This window comes from Melanerpes formicivorus, unplaced genomic scaffold (genome assembly GCF_026170545.1).
Source record: "Melanerpes formicivorus ecotype bairdi unplaced genomic scaffold, bMelFor1.0.p_v2 SCAF_18, whole genome shotgun sequence".
NCBI classification, from domain to species: Eukaryota; Metazoa; Chordata; class Aves; order Piciformes; family Picidae; genus Melanerpes; species Melanerpes formicivorus.
Genome location: NW_027142370.1, coordinates 6343582 through 6361269, shown reverse-complemented (window position 1 = coordinate 6361269; position 17688 = coordinate 6343582). Strand labels below are relative to the sequence as shown.

Here is a 17688-nt window from a genome sequence, read left to right as displayed (position 1 = left end):
AGCGTCGCTGGTTCCTACCTGACAAGACTGTGCGTGTGATGAGGAGGGGGGGGCGGGGAGGGAGGGGGACGGAATCTACGTGGTTTCCTGTTCTATTACCCTGCGAGAGAGCGGGAGGTATCTAAATATAGTCAGCCTCCCTGCTGTAGAATTGGTGTCTGTGCCTGTGCGAGTGTTTAAAACACGAACACAAGCGCCTATGGAGTCATATGCAAAGATATATACAATTTACATTACATTTCAACAATCGAAATGCATGTAGCAGCAGTGATTTCTCTCTCTCCCTCTTTCTGTTGCGACTGTTTCGCTTTTTTTGAGACTGAAGCTTGTCCGTGATCGGATGGAAAATTATTCCCACGGCTCCTGTATGCGTTCGGAGTTTGGGAGAGAGGCTGAATTTGGGATATATCGTTTGGTAGATTATTTTCATGTTGCGGCCGTGGATGGCCTGATGAGCTGAATGCGTGTTCGTAGGTGAGGGAGGAGGGAGTGAAGAAAGCATGTTGGAGCCCAGGTATTGCTGATAACTTAAACGCCGAAAATCCATTCTAATTCCTTTGGCCTCGGTACAGTTATGGTACACGGTTACTAGAGACTTTGTCGTTAAAAAAATAAAAGACAAAAAGGCTCAGAGAGTTTTCTTTATATTTAAAATGGTAGAATTATGAATAAAATCTGGAGTAGAAAATCCTCCCGAAGTCCTGTAAAATTCTGCTAAATTATCGATTAAATTTCCCTGGTGGAAAATATTGAAGTTTCCCAAATAACAGATTTCATCAGCGTCAATAATCGATATTAAATACAATCCTAAAATTCCCAGTAAATTCGCTCGCATGATCTTTCTCAGCAAATTCTTTCTCGAGTAAAATGCATCTTAGTTTTACCGATTTAAAAGAAAAATAGTTTGAGGCTTTATGTTCCATGCACGTTATCCAGTGTTGCAAGTCGGAAAACCCCGAGGAAGCTTCTCATGACCGATGGTTTCTTTTCCTATCGGGAGCATCCTGACAGCTCTATATCCCTCAGCAAGCACAAAACAAAATAATAAAACACAGTGGCCTATGGGGGTGGGGGGGTGGGGGGGATAGGGGGAAAAATCGCTATAGTCGTCTCGCTCCAACAGGGAGTCCGATAGGAACCATAACTAGCTTCGCTGATAACCACCCCCGCTGCTTTTCCTCCCCATCCCAACCGGGGCCAAAGCCCCTGGTGTAAATTGTCGGAGCTGGGATGGGAATCAGTGTTGGTGAGGTTTCTGTCTTACGGGGGACGTGGGGCTGTAGGCGCAGAAACATCCCCAGAGGCGAAAGAAAAAGAGAGCAAACTGAGCTGTCTGCGAACAGCAAGGGCTCCTCTTTCACCTTCCCTAGTGCTACGGAGATCCTGCTCCTGACATCCAAAAACTTTCACTTTTCCCAGAGGGAAAGCGGTGGGAAAGTCGGAAGGAAACAGTTTAAGAGAGGGAAAGGAGGGAAGGCAAAAAGAAAGAAAAAAGAAAAATTATTTCAGGCTAATAAGCGTCAGTCGTGCCGCATCCACCGAGTTCTTCGCTGTAGAGCAGACCGCTATGTCTGGAGCGATCTTTTCGCCGGCAGAATTACGGCGGAACAAAACCAAACCCAAGGCATCCCCTCCCATGCCAGGGCCAGAGGACTTTTGGAGCAGAGAGCTCGCCCCGAGCCCGCTCTGAGGCCGGAGCAGTCCCTTTCGCCACCGTCGAGGGCAGCCGGACTGCCAACCGGGCACAGCTCACCTGCAGGGGGAATAGAGCCGGCCCACACCGCTGGCTGCTCGAGGCTGGGGGGAGCGAAGTAACAACCGGAGAGGGCCAGGGCTAGGAGGCTGAAAGAGCCCAGCTGCTTCCTTCAAGGACCGAGAGTGGGGGGCAATGGTTCAGTGGGGTCTTCCTCCGAGTCACTCCGCGCTCGGCATTCGGAGGAAGGGAACTAGCGGCGATAGAGAAGTGGTGGCGCTCGGGCAATGTGGCCGCTGGTGAGAGAGGCCCGGGCACTGGCGTAGAGAAACTATCGCAACCACCAATAAATCTGGTCCCTCTAAGGGTAGTTGACCGGCCTCGGTCCCCCGAATGGAGCTGCCCACCCCAGCGCAGGCTGCCCGCTCCGTCTGGCAACGCTGCACCGGCGAGAGCGGCCGGAGGACGGAAGGTGGCAGCGGGCATGTGCCGAGGGCCCGAGCTCTCCGCAGAGGCTTGGTGGGAGGGTGCCCCAAGTGGCTATCGCGTTGGTGTCGGGATACGAACAGCCTCGACCGTTTCTCCGAGGGCCGCGAAGCCACATCCTGCAGCCCCAGCCGGAATCTCAGCCCACCGGTTACCCCTGGCCTCCCTAACCGGCTCCACCAGGACGAAAACAACTCGCCGCCCTACTCACTTTCCCCAGCAGCTGCCAAGGGTTTAACCGGCACGGTCCCTTGAAGCCCATCCCCGCACTGGACCACCCGAGAGAAGCGACTGGATATCCCCAGGGCTCCTCTGATCACACCACATCCACGCCGCATCCACGCTGCAACTGAGGCAGGGGGAAATCAAAACAGCAGTCTCGGCTCTCCGGGGCTCGTTCCATCCTGGATGTGTATTATCAAGTAATTCCTTAAGTTGCCCAGCCCAAGCCCCGCAGAGGGAACGAGCATAGGTGCTGCACAGTGCACAGGGGCAGAGAAGCCCCAGGGACCGGAGAGACAGGTCCCCGCCAGGCGCCACGATCCCTAGCACCAGCTCCCAGCAGAGAGGGTAACAGAGGGACAAGTCTGAGCTACAGCCTGAAGTCTGTCGCGGGGAAAAAGTCGCCGGGGAAATCCGTATCCAGTCTCACAAACGACACAAGCATCAGAGCTAAGTGTTAAACTGAAGTTTATAAATTAAAACAAAACAACAACAAAAAAAAGTACAGCGGATAGCTTACAAACATTCACAATTCATTTGAAGTAAATAATCTAGTTGAGTGCACAGTGCCATTAAAAGAGAAAGGGAACGGGGTGTGGGGGGGGAAAGGGCAGAAAATAAGCGCAATGAATTACCCTTGAAAGAAAAGAAACTGTAATTACATTGCTGAGCAGATCAGAAATCCCTGCCCCGGGGAGGAGAAGGTCTGCAGAAGAACTGTAAAAGGCACTGACGGTATTAAAATTTCCCACTACATCATTTTGTTTTTAAAAAGCCCGACTAAAAATATTCACATTGAATATAAAAATAAGAATAACAACAACTTTAATACAACCGGAAAGTGCGAAAAATCCGTATCTCCTCCCTCCCCAAACACGGAAAGATCTCAGGAAAAAAGGAAAACATGAAGTCTGGAGTTTCAATAGAAGTCTCACCCTTTTCTGACATATTTATCCTTTGCCAGGGATCATGGAGTACGGGAATAACATGGGCAACAAGAGCAGGGGGATCTGAAAGAGGCTTCCTTACATTCAGCACCATACAAGGCACACTCAGTTTGCAACGAGTTGGAAGACCAAGGACTCAAACAGACGTCAAAAATAATCTTCCTTACAGTCCACCGAGGGAGTCCTTGATCTCCTCGTTTGAGCTGCATTTGGTTTTGTGGGTTGGTTTGGTGATTTTTTTCCTCTCCTTTTTTTTTTTTCCCCTTTCTCTTTCTCTCTCCCACACAAGATCGAGTCTCTACCAATCCAAAGCGAAATAAAATAAACAAACGAGAAGTCTACACCAAATACACTGACAACATGGATACCATGAACTAGTCGTGCCGAATTGTGAGAGTCCTCGGCTGGCTGGGTGGGAAAGGGGTGAGGGGCAGGGTGGGGGTGGCTGAGAAGTCCTACGTTGGCAGAGGAGAGGGTGAGGAACCATCCGAACAATATTAATAATAAAAATAAAATAATAATAAATACTGTCCAAGGCACTGAGAGCTGCAGCTGGGGCTCTGGATTTGAGACACTGGATGGATAGGTGGATGGATGGTGGTGGTAGAGGGGAGATGGGTTTCCTGGCTGCCAGTGTGTGTGTCGGTGCAGGTTGGAGGGGGAAGGGGGAAGGGGGAAGGGTATGTATGTGTACCGCTCACTGGGTGCCAGCGGCTGCGGTGCAGGTGGACAGAGCCCACCCGGGCAGGCAGTAGTAGGGGTAGTAGTAGGAGGGCTGGAGGGAGAGCAGCGAGGGTGGACGCAGAACCTCGCCGGGGTGGTATTGTCTCTGGTCGTCGCGCACCAGCACCTTGACGGCCACCTTCTTGGCGGCGGGGGCAGCGGCCAGGAGATCAGCGGCCATTTGCCGCCGCTTGGTTTTGTAGCGCCGGTTCTGAAACCAGATCTTCACCTGCGTCTCGGTGAGCTTCAGAGAGGCTGCCAGGTCGGCCCGCTCGGGCCCCGACAGGTACCGCTGGTGGTTGAAACGCCGCTCCAGTTCGAAGACCTGCGCGTGGGAAAAGGCTGCGCGGGAGCGCTTCTTCCGCGGCTTCGGCGCCGCTGTCTCCTCCTCCCCCTGCAGCAGATTGCCACACTTGCCCGCTCCGTCCTCTTCCTCCGGCGGGCTGCGATCTGCGGGCAGGGCGAAAGCACGGCGGTCAGGGCTGGCAGACGCCGGGATACCCAACATCCCCGCAGGGCCCGCAGCCTGCCGCGACGGGGCGGGCAGAGACCCCGCCGAGCCGCTGCTGAACTCAACGCCGGGACAGCCGGGGGTTTCTCTCTTTCTTTAGGCACCAAGCACCCTCCCGGCCTGCGGGCAAAGGGCTCTCCTCGTCCTATGGGATGCGTTCTGCGGGCTTCCCCCCCCCCGCCCCGGCACAGCCTGGGTCCGTTGCACAATCCCCACGGTGCCAACGAAAAGTCCCTGCCATCTCCCAGCTCCCCCTTCCTCCCTGAGACCCTCCTGCCCTTCCCGCGCGGATGTCCCCTACCTGAGACGGCAGCCGACATCTCGCTGTCACTGAGCCCGGCGCAGTCCCGTTCCACCGCCTCCGGGGGTTGGGTTTCCTCCGCCGCCACCGCCGGTCGCGTCCCGTCCACGGCTTCGGCGGGGCGGGCGCTGCCAACGGCGCCCTCCTCCTCGGAGCGCCGCTCGCCCTCGGGGTCTTCGCTGAGTGCCGAGTCCGAGTCCCAACTCGCCGCTGTCCGCGGAGCGCGGGCAGCAGCGGCAGCGGGCGAGGGAAGCGGCGGCCCTTCGGCGGCGCCGCACAGCCGCCATCCGCCGGCCGCTCCCGGAGGCGGCGGCCGTCCCGCCGCGTGGCGGGCGCGCTCCTCCTTCTTGTTGAGGATGGCCTGGATGGAGAAAGGCGTCAGGGCGTTGCCGCCGCGGACGGCCATGTCCCGGTGGCGCGGCGGCCCCCCGCGGACGAGCAGCGGACCCCGGCCGCGCCTTCAGCTGGGCAACCGCATCGCCGGCCGCGGCCGAGACGGTGCCGGGCCCTTCTCTGCCGCCGGGAGGGCGGGCACCAGCGGGGGCAGCCTCTCTGCGCCGCTGCCGGCCCACCCGCCCATAGGGCCGGGGCCGCCGCGCCGCGCTCCGCCGGGCGCCGCCGCGGGTCCCTGGCGGCGCGGGCGCTGCCTCCGCCCCGCTCTGTCCCGCCCCGCGCCCGCCTTCTCCTTTTTCTGCCGGCGGCGCTGTCATCCCTCACCGCCGCCTGACAGCGCCGGCCCCGCGCCTTCCCATTGGGCAGCCCCCGCACAGCGCGGCCGGCGATTGGCTACTTTTCGCCGCGGGGTGATGCAGCTCCGCGGGGCGCTCGGCGGGGCGCACGGCGCTTTAACCCCTTGCATCCCGCGTGGCTCGGCCCCCCGACGCACCGCGCCGTCCGCTACTGTCCGCGGTGGGACAGGCCCGTCGGAGAGCAGCCGCTGCCTCCCAGAGACAGACACAATAATCCTTTCAGGGTGTTTCCCCTCTCGCCGCGCCTCGGCCCAGCTGGGCAATAAACCCGGCCCTGGGGAAGGGTCCGGTCACGGCGGCAAGCGTCGCGGGGGAGCGGGAGCAAGGTCGCAGGCTGGAAAGCACTTGATGCGAGCTGCTCTGGAAAGGGCCTCTGGAAACGGCTTGTTTCAGGGTCTGTCGGGAAGATAGAACTGCCACGCCGGGGTTGGGGCCATGCGTGAGCCGTGGGAGACGTGCCCGGAGCTCGGGCCACTCGGCCGGTGGTTGTAAAAGCAAAATAGCCCCGACTGGCTCATCAACATGGGCTCTTATATCTCCTGCTGCTTAAAAACGTGGACAGTTTATGTTAGGGACGGTCTTCGGTCCACGGGGCTTTTAAAGACTTACTTAGGAGGGCAGTTTCTCGCAGATTAAAGACTGCTTTCCTCGAGAAGATCCTTTCCGTGAAAGAAAATGGCCCTAAAAAGTGAAACTATTATACGCACGGCAATTGTGTAAACGAGAGTCGTTACCAAAACAACGATGTTCCCCAAAACATCACTCTTTTATTTATTTCAGACGTTATTTGTATTATCAGAGCTAACAGAAAAAACCAAACCAAACCAAAAACACCACCAAAAAAAAGCCCCAACACGGTGAAAGCATCAAGCAGGTACACGAGAAATGACATGCCAGCCCTTCGCCAGTGGTTTTTGGGTGCTGGGGAGACGCGGCAACGTAAGGAACCAAAGAGTGTGAAAATGATATTCCCAAACTCGGTTTCGTTTCGTAAGCCTTATTCCCGGGGTGTTAAACCTGCTTCTTCACAGGCGTGTGCCCACATTTCATTACAGGATCCCTCAGAGACGATCTCCTGTTTGCGGTATGCTACGAAGCCACGATAATTGATTCTCAACGACTCTGGCACGAATTAAATATTTTCAGTCATCATTCTTACCTAGAAAATATTAAAAAAGAAAATAAACAATCCCGCTTTCCTACACAGCACGAAGCCGGAGAGCACCTTTGTGTGACTGAAGGAGAACAGGCTTTATCTCTCTGAACAAATCCATCCTGTTTTAAATAGCCTTGCTCGGACTCACTCGTTATCCCTTTTTCTCACCTGGGTATTTCCCGGGAAAGCCATCGCTTCTGCCACCCAGGACTTCGGTGCCGTGATGTACTTAGGAGATTTCCCAAGGGGATATTTTTAAGAGCTGGGGTGAAAGAAGAGGCATCTGTGAAAGGTGCGAGAAATCCAGTTAGGAGAAGATGTGTAGGAGGTGTAGGAAGGGTGCCCTGCAAGGGCATTTTAAGGGGTACTAAACAGCTGAGAGATGAAATTCGGGGTGTCAGAGGAGATGCGTGGAGGGAGACGCGGGGACAGGGGCAGGGCTCAGCACTTCCAGGGCTGGAGGTGCGGGTCGGGAGAGCTGTGGTTTGGGTTGAGGGGTTGGAGCGGAGCTCTGGGCACGGCGGAAGCGGGGAGTGCGGGCAGAACCGTCCTGGGCACCTTTCCGCATCTTTGCGCTTCTGTTCTCGGGCTTTGGCCAGGTGCGGCAGACCACCGAGCAGGAGGCAGAGCAGGCGGCCGCTTTGGAGCCAGGGGAGCGGCGAGGAGGAAGAAGCAAAGACGCTTTCCCCGCCGCAGCCTCCCTCCGAGCTCCGGCACAGGCAGTTTCTAGCCCGCGAACTCTGATTTACAAGGTTTCGCGTTCAAGCTCTTGGAAATACCTGCGGTTAGTTTACAATGGCTGTAATTCTTTGTTAATTTACCCAGCTCCCTCCCTGCCGCCTCCTTTCTTTTTATTTTTATTTATTTATTTTAAAAAATTATTTCTTTTTCATATTCTTTCCCTCTCTGCCTCCTCCTGGGCCGTCTCTGCGCCCTCTTCCCCAGCATAAAATTACTGTTTGGAAGAAATGCCCGGGGAGGAGGCCGGGAGCAGAGCGAGCAGCAGTGAGGGTAAGGCGCAGGAGAGCTGCCGAGGGAAGCCAGGCAGGGCCGGTGGTGCCGGGACTGCGGCGGCCGGGGGCCAGCTGGGTGGTCTCGCCGCACCCGCCCTCCAGCCCCGCCGGGGGAGACGGGCAGCGGGAGGGAGGGAGGGAGAATGGTATGGAGGGAAGAGCAGCGGCCCGGCGTCGCTGCTCCGCGCTGGCCGCCCGAGTGCAAGGCTCACAGCCGGCTCCCGGCTGCCCTCAGCTGGGACAGCACCAGAGGGCAAGGGCTCTTCGGCGATGGCGCGCACAGCCCCCTTCACCCTGAGCCTGTGTAGGAGAAACTGGACGCAAACCTTCCTCCTGTTAGGAAAAGACTCAGGGGGGAGAGAGGGGCAGTGGGGTGGGCAGCCGAAAGAGTAGGGCCGTTTGGAAGCAGCCAAAAATTATCTATTGTGTTGGATCAGCCGTTTTACAGACGTGTATTCATTACACTGCAGCAGGGAAACTCCAAACCCCACCGTGCCCCGTGAACTGCCTCTTTCGGCAACCGGAGCCCCCCGGCTTTAAATCCCAAACCGGAGGACCCCGTCTCGCCCCTCTTCGCCCTCCCGGCTCTGCCAGCAGACGGGCGGCCCCATCTAGAGGCGTCCCTGCCGCACTGCCCTCGGCCTCGGGGAAGAGGCATTCGGTCACGGGGCCGTGGTGATTCCCCGGGGCCGGAATGGGCCAGATTAAGGCCAACTCAGGTGGGGAAAGGGATGTAAAGTCTCATCTTCAGTGCCCTCTCCCAGGATCCGGTGTCAAATGATGCTGCGGGCTGGAAAAGCCGGGAGCAGAGCCTGCCTGGCTACAGCATGACATGCATATAGTGCCAGCACTGATGGAATCGGAAGGCTGCGTTCTGCTCATGGATGTTTTATGAAAGCATCAGATAAACATGGAAAGACAGTGCACACCTACCTGAGAGTGGCAGCATAAAACCTTTGTAAAGAGCACATGGTTTTTAAACAATATACAATGCTGTATATTAAAGATCCATATGGTCCCCTGTGTGGGAGTAGCTTGCACTGGGAAAAGGAGATGTTATCACCTTTCCTTCAGAGTAGGATTTGCCCTATATGGGAAACTGTTTAGTGATGTAGCCTCCATGCTCCAACTCTCAGGCAGAGCTCTTCAACCCCCCTTCTGTCCCAGTTACCTGCCCCCTGAGCCCTTCTTAGCTCTGAGACAGGCCAAAGAGCTTCATGGCCCAGGGCTGCCCCACGCAGTAGCCCTCTTGGGAGTGCTGCATAGTGGTAGGCAATATCATATATAACTGGAAGTGGTATTTTTTTTCCCTAGAAAGAACCTGTCTACTCAGATTTGTTCTTAGCTTGCCTCCTGATATACAGAGTGATGCAGATCTCTCCAGTCTCTGCTGGGTCTTCCAGGGGCTTAGGTAGAACATGACAATGACACAAACAGTGCTTCCTCTTACAAGGAAAGTGTAATCCCCTGTGGCTCTGTTGGTGAATATTTGATTCATGGCTTTCACTCTAGCTGTACTCCTTGCTGTCTGTGCAGCAAAGGCACATCAACATGTTGTGGACAACTTGCTGGGTTTGCACAAAAAACCCCATCAGGTCATCTGCTTTTGATCAGGTTTAGACTCTATTACTTACATAATAACAATTTGTTCCCAAGCAAATCAAATGTTGATGCTGAGATGTCAGTTACAAAGATGTTTCTGGACTTCAGTGACAAAAAGATACACTGCCTATAGTGAAGAGAAGAATCTGAACAATTTTTAGAATCCAGCTGCATATTAAACTTGGAGAATGAGCAGATGTAACACTGACAATGAAAACTTTAATCTTATGAATTTGACTACTTCATTGCAAATTAGCTCAGCAGGTTTTAATATCTGGCTTGCAATCCCCTTCTCTGTGCATATTCCTTATAAGGGGAAAAGCCCATGCCCTTTAAGGCTGGGAGGCTCAAACACAAACACTTCTATAGGAGTTTACAACCAAACCGAAAGGAATGCTTGACTCTTGCTGGTTGCATGTATACAGTGACACGATTTGGCCCGGTTTTATTGCTCAGGGCTACTGTTTTCAGAGAACCCAACACAAATCTCCCTCTTGTTGCTTCATCCTTACAATAAAAAGTCAAGGTTTGGCATGAAGAGTACCAAGCACAGGGAAAAAAAAAACCTACTGATGTTTTATTTTACTGCAGGGCTGTTTTTGTCCTGGATTATCACTCCTTGCAAGACCCTGAAAAGGAAAAGACACACGGTTTCCCTAATTATCGTGCTCCTAACAAAGAGTGAAGCTGTATGGTCGCTTCTGCCACCTGGTGCCAGGAGGCCACACGAGCTGTGTGCGTATGGAGAGCCCCGTTCCACACCTGCGCTCGGGAGAGACCTTCTTTTGAAGTAACTCTTCTCTTTGACTCCTGGTTTAATGCTAGGATTCATCCTGCTCCAGTGAATGGCTGTGCATTCCTCATCTTCTGATGTTATTTATCTGTAGAACAGAAATGCAACCTGGCCTAGGTGAACTTGATTTACTAACAAAAAGCAGACCAGCATGCCCAAATGGCCAGATGCATCTCACAGTCGTTAACTAAAGCTTTTGAATTTTCCTGTGAAATAAATATTGTGACATTTAGCCCTTGTATTTAGCTTTTGCCTACTAGAAACAGACTAACTTATGCCAAAGTCATATGTGGGTGAGCCATCCATAGAATATCTAGGCTCTCTACTTGTTCTGACTGTCTCCTCATTATTTACTAGAGCATTTTAATGAATATTCACCATATTACAGCGGGTGTGTTTGCTGTGTGCAAGTCTCCAGGCTCTTAAGAGCACTCATAGCGCAGATTAATCATTTGATGTTTATTTGGTACAACATCATATGAAGTCCAGGTTTTTCCTTTACCGTTGCTCCTCAATCTATAAATAAAGTAATAACCTGTCCTACTTTTTGTTTGAAAATGTTGAGCTCACTTTTCACATGTGATGGCCTAAGTCAATGGCTACACTGGAGTAATATTTAAATATTTTTATTCCTTCTGACATTTAGGTAAATCAAGCAAGCCTGCCAGCCTCTCAGGTACTGGAACTGTTTACATCTATAAAGTGATTTCCCATCTTTGGCTAAGAGTCACATCTTTATTGACAGCAAGTCAACAGTAATTTTGCATTAAATTTGCTATCTCTTTATTATGCATGCCAGCAGCAGACACCCATTAGAGGTAGTATCTGGGAGTGTTTGGGTCTTACCTGTTATACATTGACACAGATCAGCAACTAGTTAAAAATGTCAGGATATGAGATCAAGGACTCACTCCTTTCACACCCTCCTCACTCTGAACAGGAAGCCTAAGTTGTGGAGATAGGACATGGCATTTCTATGCATGTCTTGGGCAGTCTGTTGTGTGCACTGCTGGCTGTTGGGATGCCTGCTCAGAGAAGCAGATCTGATGCAGGAGCTCCAGTGTTGGACGCAGGTGCCTCAAACATGATGTGTTGTAGAGATGAGAATCATTGTATGTCCATCCTTTTTTGGATTCAGGCCCATGTGACTGACCTCATATGTCTGAGGAGAAAGCAGTGACGTGAATTCACTAGGTGATTGCACAAGTGGTTGGTCTGGGTTTCTGGCAACTCCCATCCCTATTACTGCTCAGAGAGTGAAACCAAGCAGTTCAGATACTCTATCTCACTCCATGGCAGCTCAATTCTCTGAAGGGATCTCGGCCTCTCAGAGGTTTTCTTGACACCTTTGGTGGAAAACAAAGCTTCCCCAGTGCTATGTGCTGTGTGATGGGGGTGTCCATGCCTGCAGCTGCATTACACAGCCACGGTGTTGGCCTTGCTGCTATCTTTGCCCAATCACTCGTTGCTGGAGCAACCAAGCCAAGCTGTTTGAGCACAGAGACCTTGGATCCAGCATTGGGTTTATGAAGTTAGGGCAATTAACAAGTTCACTGTGTGAGTTGTTTCCACTGGCAATAATTTTGTATGTACAGTGACTGCACATTTCATCTGAACACAGCTTCTACGTTAAATCACTAATTCTTTTGGCTTGCTCAGTGAGAATACAAATACTTCCATAAACTTCACAAGGAACTTAGTGACTCTGTCTTGTTGAGTTCACACAGATTGAGCTGACTGCCCGAAAATCAGCAAACACGACACAAACTGTCCGCAGGCGCTACAGATATGGTTCATATTCTCTGTGTGTGTCTTAGAGAGTAGAGGCTCTGAGCATGTCAGTTATGGATGACTGCACATATGCACCCTGCTTGTCCTTGTGACATTCAGTCCCCTCAGAATTTCTATCTTCATTAGTGTTGTCTTTGTGTAAATTTAGAGATGTTGAATTATAGGTTATCTCCTTCTGAGCATTTTTATGGCGTTGAGCGGAGCACAGCCTGAGCAGATTCTCAGGATATTTCTGTCACAGAAATAGCTATTGCTATAATTTATTAGCCAGGCACACTTTGGGATATACCTAAGAGGGGAAAAAAAAAAGTACTAAGGCAAGTGATAGATGGCAAAGAATAAAAAATGTGTGCTGTGACAAAAGCAGTTTGAAGCCTACTTGTTACATGAATGAGAGTAAATGAAGTGGGTGAAGAAGTCTCTGGTACTAAAGAACTCCCATAATTCAGTGGAAAACATACAACTTGAGAAGGACCAGGCATCTGGGTAGACAAAAGGTCAGTTATGAACCCTCTGGAAAACTAAGACATACTTTGACTTCTCCAGGAAGTTTTTCACAACAAAAGGATGCAGAAATCTGCCTGGGAGTGAAACAAGGAAGGCAGAGGAGTGCTGGCTGGAAGGACACTTTGGTAATAGCTTCAAGATGGCAAGTTGGGATTTCCAGTACTATGGATGAGGTTATTTTTGGCAGAAGGAGTTAGAGCTTTCCGCTCTCCCTGCTTTGGGAAGAGACTAGTGTGTGGTATGGCCTTTTGGTTCTTTATAATATTGCCTGTATTTTATAAGAGTTAATTAAAAGCCCCATGGTTTTCTCTAAGTACCTTCAGTGTTCCAACCTCAATGCCTGATAACCTTTTTAGGGAAGAAGCTTGTCCTAAATTTATCCAACCTAAATCTCCCTTGGTGCAACCTGAGGCCATTTCCCCTCATCCTACCACTTGTAACTTTTGAGAAAGGTTATGCAGGGCAAAGTGCTGTTTTCCATTTGATATGCTTCTTCATAAGGAAACACAACTCTTAATAAACCAAAATGTTATGTTTCATAGCATCTTTTTACATGTCTGCAGATGAGTCTTCTGCAAAATACTCAACAAGGCCTTTGTAGTCTCACCTCCTCATACTGTTGGGATGATTGCCTGAATATTCTAAACACCAATGGTGTATATATGCATTGATCAGCCCTGCCCATGTTGATATTTGTATCTCTGACTTTACCCACAGTTATCATGAAGGGGACTAAAATCATAGAATCATAGAATCAATAAGGTTGGAAAAGACCTCAAAGATCATCAAGTCCAACCTGTCACCCAAGACCTCATGACTACTAAACCATGCCTTCAAGTGCCATGTCTTAATTCCTTTTTAAACACCTCCAGGGATGGTGACTCCACTACCTCCCTGGCCAGCCCATTCTAATGGCTAACAACTCTCACTGTGAAGAATTTTCTCCTCACCTCAAGGCTAAACTTCCCCCAGTACAGTTTGAGACTGTATCTTCTTGTTCTGATCCTTTGGATCCTTCATATACAATAACATTTTGGTCACAGAGTTTAATTTAGCTATTTTATTGACTCCTCAAGAGCTACCTGTAAGAAACCTCTGCAGACAAAGTGTGTGTTGACTCCAAGGCCCTGAGAACTGCTGGCAGTCTGGAAGCACAGAAGCATGCTGGAGAGAAAAAAATGACATCCCTGAAGTCTAGGGTGGCTGTGGAAGAGCTTTCAACCCCAAATGCTTTGCTCCTTGGTCTGCATATGGCCAGGTGCACTACCACAGCTGCTAGAGTTACTTCCTAATACATGATGACTTCAGAAGCAGGCCTGGTCAGCTCATGTAACTGCTTTGGTGTAAGGTAACATCTGCTTTTACTGAGAGTGTCTTAAATGTCAAAACACCTGGATAATGAGGTAGTGAGATCCTTTCAGTGAGGAGAAGACAAGACTACCAGCTGTGGAGCTGAAAGGTGGCATAGCATCTACAAATCAATGTCATGGCAGGAATCTGTGGGTTGTTTCACTCCAATAGCCCTAGCCCTTTGGACATGGAATGTAGCAGTGGTGGTTCTCAAGAACATCACAGTGCCATACTCTTGCATTTAATAAAATCCTCTTCAAAAAAGTGTTGATTCTAAGCCTCATGATAAGACCAGCTTATGAAAATTTTGGGATGTTGTTGGTTGTAGCTACCTTTGATACACATCCCTAATCATGTGCCCTAGCATCTGAGCCCCAGGTGACACAGAGAAATCTGTGCATTTACTCCAAGATACTCTCTGATGATTTTCTTCAAGACTTGGCTTTATCTTCCTACCTGCTGATTCATCTGATGTTTGGTTGTTGACTCTGTCCTAGTTCTTGCTTACTAGGTGCTGGGAGCCTGAAAGGTGATTCTAATCACATTAAAATTAACTAGAGGGGGAAAACAAAAAAAGAGAGGAATAAAGATTATAATTGCTCTAATTGATATTTTCACAGCTTCTGGTATCATCTCAGTGGCCAGTAAATGCAAAGGCCCCTTTGCCTGTGTCTAACCTATTTGGATGCCAGTACATCCATGTACTTTTGCCACCCACAGAAGTTCTTGGTCATGGCAAGAAGATTAAGAGGAGGGTGAAAATGGAGCTGAAGAAAAGCCTTTTGAAGAAATGAAAGGAAGGCAAGGACAGAAGGAAAGGTCAAGTCTGCATGATCCAAGAATATACAACAAACTGATGAGGTAAAGGGAAAGGAAAGGACAAGTGAGAGCTGAGAGGGACCCTCTAAAGAAACTGGAGTGCATGGGATGGGAACAAATGGATGTTGAGCAGTGTAGATGTGGTGCTTGGGGATATGGCTTAGTGGTGGACTCGGTAAAGTAGGGTTGATGGTTGGACTTGATGATCTTGAAGGTCCTTTCCAACCTAAATGACTCTATGATTCTATGATATTCACGAATACAGAGCAGGAGATAGGTGTTCTGGGTGAAACTGGTGACACCCTTTCTGTGTGGTCCTGTGCAGTGCAGCAGCTCAGGAGGAACTAGTGGACGGGCAGGTCAGTATGTCCAGGCAGCGGTGGCCCCAGGCCCACGGCATGCCAGCCTCTGGTCGCTCCTGTCATGCCATTAAGGATGTGGTGTGAGGTGCCCCTGCCCCGGCTCCGGGCACACTGCCGCGGCTTGCGCGGTGCGCAGCGTCGGGCTGCGCTACCTGGCAGGCACCAGTTGCCATCTAGTGGCTGTTTTCCGACTATCTGCCAGCGGAAATTTTCTCTCTTTTAAACCAACCTGCAGCCTAGCAGTCACTTCTCTGGACCAAGTTTGTAGGATTCGCCCTCTCAAAACTTCCTGAGCGACTTGCACAGAAACAAGAGGTCCGAATGGGCTTCCCGTTCTGCAGCACGCAGAGCCCGGCCATGCTTTGCCACCAGGCAAAGTTACTCCTTCCTGTGCTTTTTAGGCACAGGATTTTGCAAGTCTCAAAACCAGCCGAGCCCCCAGTCCTGCTGGGAGAAGGCTGGCTCCCTTACTGGCAAAATAGCAATGCTTCCCAATTCAGCAACACCAGGATTGTCACCTCTTGCTTGTAATGATTCTGGCCCCATACAGATTATTTGAATATGATGAAAGTTTTTCTCATTTATTTCAGTACATTCACTCTTGCCAGATCTCAACCAGCCCAAGATATTCTGGGTGCTGGATAAGCACAGAGCCCATATTGGTCCAATGGATAAGGTGCGCTTTGGCCCCACACCATCTCTCTCCCCTGGTCAATGAAAACTGAAGTGCAGACAGACTGTTTCAAGTCTGATGCCATTGAGTGAAAACAAAACTAATTAGATCTTCCCTTTTTTAAAAGGCTGCCACTCATTTTCTTATTAATAATTAATATATTTATTTTGCAGAAGAAGTAGGTCATAAAAAGTGAGAAAATTTGAGAGAAGTGGGAAAAGAAGGAACGGCATGCAGGAGTGAGATCTGGGAAGGATGCCCTGTATTTACAGTATCACAGTATCACAGTATAACTTAGGTTGGAAAGGACCTCAAGGATCATCGAGTCCAACCTATCAACACAGACCCCAGGACTAGACCATGGCACCAAGTGCCACGTCCAATCTCCTCTTGAACGCCTCCAGGGACGATGACTCAACCACCTCCCTGGGCAACCCGTTCCAATGACGAATGACTCGCTCGGTGAAGAACTTTCTCCTCACCTCGAGTCTAAACCTCCCCTGGCGCAGCTTGAGACTGTGTCCCCTTGTTCTGGTGCTGGTTGCCTGGGAGAAGAGGCCAACCCCTTCCTGGCTACAACCACCTTTCAGGTAGTTGTAGAGGGCAATGAGGTCACCCCTGAGCCTCCTCTTCTCCAGGCTAAACAACCCCAGCTCCCTCAGCCTCTCCTCACAGGGCTGTGCTCAAGGCCTCTCCCCAGCCTTGTTGCCCTTCTCTGGACACGTTCAAGTGTCTCGATGTCCTTCTTAAACTGAGGGGCCCAGAACTGGACACAGTACTCAAGGTAACTGGACACAGTACTCAAGGTGAACACAGTACTCAAGGTACTGGTGCCTCTCAGCAATCCAATTACCTCAAGAAATCAAATGGACAAATCCCAAGAGAAGAATTTGGTGCATTTGCTTTTCCTTCTCTGTCACTTAGAATGCCTTGGCAATACACATCCCCACATCCAGCACTGTGGCAGCATTTCACTCATGATGGATTATTCCATCTGGGATTATTGCCATTGTGGTACATCATCAGAGCAGCAAATATTATCCAGTTGTACTTTAAGTACTTAGTACTTGCACCATGATCCCATTGCTGCTTTCGAAAGCAAAACTTGTCCAGTTCTGAAAATACAATAAAACTGTGTAACCATCTGTTATGAAGTTACAGTGGTAACTGGGCAGTGTTTTGTCCATGCAAGAAAAATGAAGCCAGCAGTACATCTGTAAGAGCAAAGCTTTGTGAGTGTCTTATATGGCACAGCTGCCTTTCTCTCCTTTCTTGGCTACACTTGAAGAGGCTCCTAGGTCTGTTAGCTCCAGGCTAGGGCAAACCAATGTATACCTGCAAAACCTGACTGCAGGGCAAACCCCTGAATCTTTCATATGAAGAAAAAAAGGCCAAGGAAACCCAAAACCCAGCATAAAAATAAAATCATGTGCATCTTAAGAGTGGAAAAAAAAAAGCAGCCTCTATTTTCATGTTTTAATGCAGAACATTTCCCTTGTTTTCTATGTTTATTTCAAAGCAAAAGAAAACTTTGCTTTATGCTGCTCTCTAAATGGAGGCTTTCATGCTGCTCCTCCCTTTCTTCTTTTCTTCTTTTTCAGTAGGGAAATAAAACACGTGAGGCACTGAAAGCTGAGAACAAAAACATGCTTGATTTTTGAGAACAGAGAAGTAACAGCACAAGATGAAGCAGAAGGAAAGTCTCCAAGGGGGTAGCACCTGCTGTAAAAGAGAGACAGTCACAGAGGAAATCAAAAGCATAAACTGCCACAGAGAATTTTGGGGTAGAGAAAATCATTTGCATCTACTCAGCAACAAGGGTTATGTGACATGGAGGACTGCCATTGCTGGAGATCTATAGGGTCTGGTTAGATACCTCACATGTTTGGAATCAATCTGCCCCCTGCATCAGTCAGTCTTTGCCTGCTCTCAAGACAGCAGCTACCAGCCAGCTGACTTCCAGAGGTGTCAGTGCTGGACCTTCATAGAG

General features: G+C 50.3%; 1 protein-coding gene across 1 annotated transcript; it reads right to left on the bottom strand.

Annotated features, from left to right (window-relative positions):
* Window positions 1–2894: 2894 nt before the first annotated feature.
* NKX3-2 (NK3 homeobox 2) lies at window positions 2895–5337 on the bottom strand. The gene is made up of 2 exons (XM_068149710.1): window positions 4884–5337; window positions 2895–4521 (listed from the first exon to the last, which is right to left on the bottom strand). Exons 1-2 carry the CDS (start codon window positions 5287–5289, stop codon window positions 4046–4048), a joined length of 882 nt encoding a protein of 293 aa, XP_068005811.1. The 5' UTR covers window positions 5290–5337; the 3' UTR covers window positions 2895–4045.
* Window positions 5338–17688: the final 12351 nt, after the last annotated feature.